The 6,125-nt window shown below is 55.2% G+C and overlaps 1 protein-coding gene across 1 annotated transcript in view; it reads left to right on the forward strand.

The window, feature by feature from the left end:
* Positions 1–423: 423 nt before the first annotated feature.
* LOC104497365 (nuclear receptor corepressor 2-like) overlaps positions 424–6,125 on the forward strand; it is a gene marked incomplete at both ends in the record, with an annotated part of 33,710 nt that continues 28,008 nt past the window's right edge. The window contains one exon of the mRNA XM_010140605.1: positions 424–480. Coding sequence (XP_010138907.1) covers positions 424–480 — 57 coding nt within the window. The remainder of the gene's footprint in view (positions 481–6,125) is intronic.

The following is a 6,125-nucleotide window of genomic DNA, read 5'->3' on the forward strand; positions in this document are numbered from 1 at the left end:
GACGAGGAGCCAAGGGCAGCTCAGATCTAATGATCACATGCTCGTGAAGCGATGAATCCTAGAAAGGGCATCTCTGCGTGTGTGCCGGCTCAGCCGCCCTCCTCCTCGCGCGGCGGAGGTAACGGGTGAGACCCCCCTGGCCTGGCACCGAGGGGTGGGGGATTTGGGTCACATCCCAGGCAGAGTTTGGATGCATTAGTCGTGATGACTCAAGTGCTGGAGCCCTTCACCCGCGGGGCTTTCCTGTAGGTCCAGAGGCTGAGCTGAGCCTTTCCACCCACTTCCAGGCAGGGATGGAATTTGTGGTGGCTCTGCAGAGTTTTGGGAAGGGATTTTCGCACAGGGGACAGCTGGAGCAGAGGGCTGCGACTGTAACCCATCAGAAATAACTTTTCTTCTCCCTCTCCTCCTTTTTCCCTGCAGAAGAAGGCAGAGGCTGCCCACCGCATCCTGGAAGGACTGGGGCCCCAGGTGGAGCTGGTGAGTGTTCCCTCTCACCGCGGGGCACGGGAGCCAGGCCAGCCTGGAGAGGTCCCGGGCGGCGAGCGCAGCACCCTGTGTGGGTGTCTAAGCTGTCAGAAGGAAGCATGCTGCTGGCACGGCACCAAGGCAGGAAGCGAAGTGGCTGAGATGAGTACTGAAACCCGGGCAGACACATAACACTCGGCTCTCTTCGGAGAGCCTTAACCCTTGGGTTCCTTTCTCACACACTGCAGAGGAGCTGGGGGGTAGAAGGGGCTCCAGAACAGTCTGCCTCTGCTTGGGGAGCTGATGGTTTCATCTGCTAATAGCAGCCACACACCAGCCTCGTGGTGCTGTGTGGAAGGGATGGGTGCTGGGACGGCTCTCCTCTGTCCCACCCCGCTGCAGATGGAGGACGGTGCTGGGGGTGCTCTGTAAGCATAGCCTGGTCGCAGCTGCAGCGACCTGCACACATCATATTTCTGTCTCACTTCTGCCCAGGGAAGCTGAGAAAAGCAAGTTGCAATAAATGGTCATTTTGGGGCTGCCCCTCATCCAGCAAAGTACCGCTGTAAGTCGAGCGGTGGTTGGCTGGAGGGGTGGCCGAAACCAGCTCCGGAGGGGCTGAGTCTTGCAGAAGAGTACTGGGAAAGGGCGTATCTGTGGTGCCCTGATGCTGCTGGGAGGATCAGAGGAGAGCAAGGAGGAGCCGTGGTCTGACAGAGCATCTCTTGCTTTGCACTGGCCATGGCATGCGGTGGAGGGAGCCGTTCCTGTGAGGTGAGAGCGGGCAGCTCGCAGTCCTCAGCAGCTGTAATTTGGACCTGCCCTGTGGAGGTGGTGTGAATCGCTGTCTTCCCAGGCGTGTAAGGGAGAGGTCACAAGGGAATTAGTGCTCACTGCTTCGTGTCACAGCCCATTTCCTTGTTTGGGGAGGTAGCGCTCATTATTTTTCTTTTGAGTCACCAGGGTCAAACCCTTTGCTCTCTCTCTACTCTGAAGACTGGCAGCACCTGGGGTTGGAGCTTCCTCATCCAGAAGGTGTTGCATTTCCTTTCCTTCCTCCCCCTGCTTTTATTTTTCCCTCCCTTTCCCCCCTTTTTTGTAGTTCGTTGCTTTTTCCTTGGGTGCTGACACCGCACAGGGGAGCTGTAGCAGAGCCCAGCGCAAACTTCCCCTCTGTCACCCTGCCCTGCTCCTCAGAGGGCAGGGGAAACCTCTTCTGAGAAAACCCTGCAGAACCCCGGCTGGGCTCTGTGTGCGTCTCACAGGCTGCCTCATCTGTCTGCCCAGAGAGAGATGCTTCCGATGGCCCAGCCCCCACCCTGTGTCGGGCAGAACTGCACCTGGGACCTGCCAGTGGCCTGTGAGAGATGAGATGAGTCGTCAGAGCTTCTTCTGAGTTGGAAAGGAAGCAGCTCCAGGAAGGAGAGAGCAGCTTTGCAGTGCTCGGCTCCCCCGTTTCGCATGCGATGCCTGCCAGCCTCAGAGCTGCTGCAACCCGGAGGTCTCTTGCAGGGACGCTGGGAGAGCCTGGTGCTAACCCTGGGCAGAACCTCTGCAAGGAGCAGTGCTGGCTGTCCCCCACACACAGGGTCTTGGTCTGCCCTCGGCTCAGCTCAAGCTGCTGGCATCTTGCTTTTGGTTGTTCAGAGAGCTCTGGTTATTGCCTTTGCAACAGCGATGGTGAGGGATGTGCAGCGGCTCGGTAGTGGGGCAGCTCGCCAGGGACTGATGGTGTGAGACAAGAGGTCGTGGTGGAAGTTGGTTATTCACAGCAGAGAGGCCAGAAGTTACCGCAGTGTTGACGAATGGTGGCCACGAGCAGGGCAAGGTGGGTGCTGCTGGCAGGACGGAGCCGGAGGCTGTGTCTCTGGTTTCTGTGGGCATTAACGTGCGAAGGGGCCACGATGGGGCTCTGCCTTCTGTCCTGCCGGCGGCAGGTTGCTCCGAGGGGTATGTGTTTGAGCAAAGAAACCAAGCTTATTGCCTGAGCACGTGGATGGGCTCGTTGAGGCTGCTGGTAACGTTGGATGGAAAGGGGCAGTTTGGAGTACAGAATCAACAGGGATTTACCCAGAAGTTCCAGGTCTATGTTGTGGGTTTCCCGTCACGTTGGAAGCTGCTGGGAGATGGCCCAGCTCTGGTAGGAAACACTAATTCCTGAGTTCAGTCTGTTAAACAGCTCCCTCTGAGCTTTTGGGCGTACAAGCTCTTCACTGACCCGGGTGTCCTTGGGCTGTACATCTCAAGGAAGCAGCGAGTGTTTGTTGCTGGCTCCTGGCTTTGCACTGCTTACGAGGTCTGTCCCTGCACTTTTTGTCTTAGAGGTGTCATTCGTGTCCCATCTCCTTTGGAAAATCCTTGGGTTTTGTGCTCCTGAGATTTTAAACATGCAGAATTGTCCCCAGATCCTGTTGCTTATTACTCCTTGCGGGTCCTTCTCCATCCCGTCTGCTGGGGTTTTAGGTAGCCCTGCGCCTCTTCCCTGGCCTGCACGTCAGTCGCAGCCGTGTGGCGCATGGTCACAGCTACTGTCCTCTTCTTGGCTGGGGCTCACCTCTGTCTCCACAGTGCAAATCCCCCCCTGCCCAGGGATCCCCGGGAAGCAGGGATCCACTTCAGGTCGCAGGAAGCTGGTGCTCCCCTCTAGGTCAGGAGAAGGTTGTGACTCAGTAAAGCAGGACCCGGCTCATTTCACTCCTGCAACATAGTGGTAGCATTTTAAAAATGACCCCATGTTCTCTCCGGGGAAAAATGTCATGGAGATGTGTAGTCTGAACACTGCAGTGGCCAGAAACAATCGAGACCTTTCATTCTGTTTTATTTTTAAAGCACTTTCAGCAAATCCAAGGTTTTCCCAGTAATAGCTTTGCATTGCTGTTACGTTTTACTTAAATGTCACCCCCCAGAGAAATCATTATGTGTCTCTTACCCTGGAGAAACACTGGAAATGTTTTGAACATGTCCCCTTTACCCATCTGACCTGTCAGCTTTACTTCTGCTTTCCCAGCGAGGAAGTTGTAATTCTCTGCAGGTTGAGGATGGCTCTGAGGGAAGATGCTGTTCCTCAGTCCCTGCCCCATTGAGAATAAAGTTTCTTTAGCTCTCTAGTCTGTGAGGATGTGTTCTCTGTGGAGTAGGTAGAACTTGTCTCCTGGGCTTGTGTACTGCACAGGCTGAGTTGTGTGGAGAGAAATCTCGTTGAGATGATGGTGTTGGTGTGGATCTTGGTTTGGGGTCTCAGAGCTTCTTATTTGCGAAGGTTTGGGCTTTTCTCCTAAAGCATTGTGTTCCAGTGCTTGTCTGTTAACACTTAGGTTTGCTAACTAGGAATTCGAGTGGCTGTTTATATCACAGAGAAGTAGCAATGGAAAAGAACTCAGCCCTTGGTGAGCTGAGTGGCATCAGGGCATCCGTGATGTCCGCATGGACGTGAGCATCTTCTAACCCAGGTACAAACCAAAACATTTTCTCCAGGGGAGAGTCTCTGTGACTCACGACATGTCAGCTGCTTTGCTTTGATTTTATGAGCACAAAGAGAAGCACTTTTATTTATCAGTATTCCCAGTTCCTGCAGTTCTCATCCAAGAGGCAGTCACTGGTCAACGGTACCTCCAGTCGGGCCTTCCCAGGGTGACTGCGGACGTGATGCTCCAGAGCCGCAGCTTCAGTTCTTCTCTCTGTGGTGCAGACCTGCCTCTCTCGAGCTACGTGATGAGACGTTTGTCTGTGTCCCTCTGAGCTTTCCAAGCATGAAGTGCACAGCCAGCTCTGAGCCTGGAGTCGGACCAGCAGTTCTAAGAGGATTCGTGATAGAAATACCGCTGGGGAAGGGTCACCACTGAGAACGTCTCCTTCTGGGGAACATACTTGTCCCTCCTGTCTGCCCTAGCTCTGCTAGAACAGGGTGGCCGGGTGTCTCCTTGTGGGTGTCTCCTGGCAGATTTGCAGCACGCTATCCCCTCACAGGGTAACAGACGCCTGAATGCTGCTGCCAGCCCCGCAGCCCTCCTGGGATGTCGCGGTTCATCCCACCATGTCTGTCTGCCTGGGCTCCTCTGCATGCCTGTTCCACGTGGGAATTATCTGTGCCTTCCCAGCAAAGAGGAACTTGTCCAAGGGCAACCAGAAAAAAAAGCTGATGACCTGTTGGAGCCAAGATGCAGGTGGGGTGGGGAGGGTGGGGAGAGCTCCACCCAGTCTCCTGTCTGTGCAGATTGACGTGGCTGTCCCGGTGTCTGCCAGGGAAGGGGGTTGAGGCAGTATCTGATTTTACAGGGCAGTAGGGACAGCCTGGCTGTATGGAAAAACAAGCTTCTGTGCCAAGCACCTGTGATGGTGATGGGGAAATACCATGGAGGAGGTGAGGATAACGCCTCCTTCAAAGTGGAGGAGAAAGGAGGACCCACCTGTGTTTGCAAGTCCTGTCCTCTCCAGTGCTGCTCACCTTGTTGAGCAGACGTTCAGCAGATGTTTTGCTCCTTTCCTGTGTTTAATCTGAGATGAAATCAGGTGTATCCAGAGTGTAGACTCAGATCTATGACCACAGTAGGAGGGTGAGCTGGTTTGTATGTAGCTGTGGCCAGAATGCTGTCTTCAACCAGCACCCAGCCATCACACGTCCTGTGTTTGGCCGCAGATGGTAGATCTCTCAAAGCTGGTCTGGTGAAGGTTTGTGGATGAACTGCTGGAAAACTTGAGCAATGTTTCTGTGGTTGAACAGGAGCTGTGTTCATTAGGCACCCAGTTGCTGACAATGGTTGGGCCGTGGCAAGCTTTTGATTCGTATGGTCTTGGACCATGCTTAGCTAATGACTAGAAGAGCACTGAAGGGCTTAATCCTGATCACCCTGTCAGCCTCCTGGTGTGGACACAACTGGTGGCAGCTCCTGGAGCACAGTCTGAGCTGTTAATCACCATGAGGGGGGATTAAGCGTGGTCTCTGTGTCACTCCTACCCCAGAGGTGGGACGTTGTATGTTGTGGCAGGTTCCCTGAGGGTACATCACCCTGCGGATGGGAAAGGAGAGGTAGTGAGGGTGGTGGCCAGGGATGGATCCAGCTCTCTTGACTTCTTTTGAAGCATGCTGGCGCATCCTCACTGAGGGTGCGGGGGGCAGAGTGGCTCCACGATGGGTGCTCACATCTGGTGCTGGAGTCGACTGCAGTCACCGGGCTCTCCAAAGGGCAACCTTAGGCATAACAGTTGTCCAGCTGGAGCCCAGGGCCCCTCCTGAGGGACAAATGAGAGCATTGCTCTACACATGGGTGCCACGGGACCGCAGTGACATGCCTGGGGGCCAACGTGTATGAGGGCCAACCCACGTTGCCTGAAACCGCAGGGGCGAAGAGTTGTCCTGTCTGCAGTTCCCTGGAAGAGCTCAGGCAGGCTTTTGCCGTGTAGACATAACAATTTGCAGCACACAGACTGTCTCTCCCCGCTCCACAAGCCCCCCTTTCCCCTTGCCTCCCCCGTGTCATATGTTCCACAGCGCACTGCGTTTTTCAGGCGGTGAATAACAACCACGCACTCCGCCGGGCCGTGTTTATGTGGATTACGTTGCAAATTGCTTGTTCTGAGCCAGCTCGCTCGAGCGCTGCCTGCCCTCCCACGGGCTGAGCCGGGATGCACCGCGACTCGAGTGGCGCTGCCGGGAGCCA

The sequence above is a fragment of the Buceros rhinoceros genome, unplaced genomic scaffold (genome assembly GCF_000710305.1).
Source record: "Buceros rhinoceros silvestris isolate BGI_N320 unplaced genomic scaffold, ASM71030v1 scaffold10347, whole genome shotgun sequence".
In the NCBI taxonomy this organism is placed as follows: Eukaryota; Metazoa; Chordata; class Aves; order Bucerotiformes; family Bucerotidae; genus Buceros; species Buceros rhinoceros.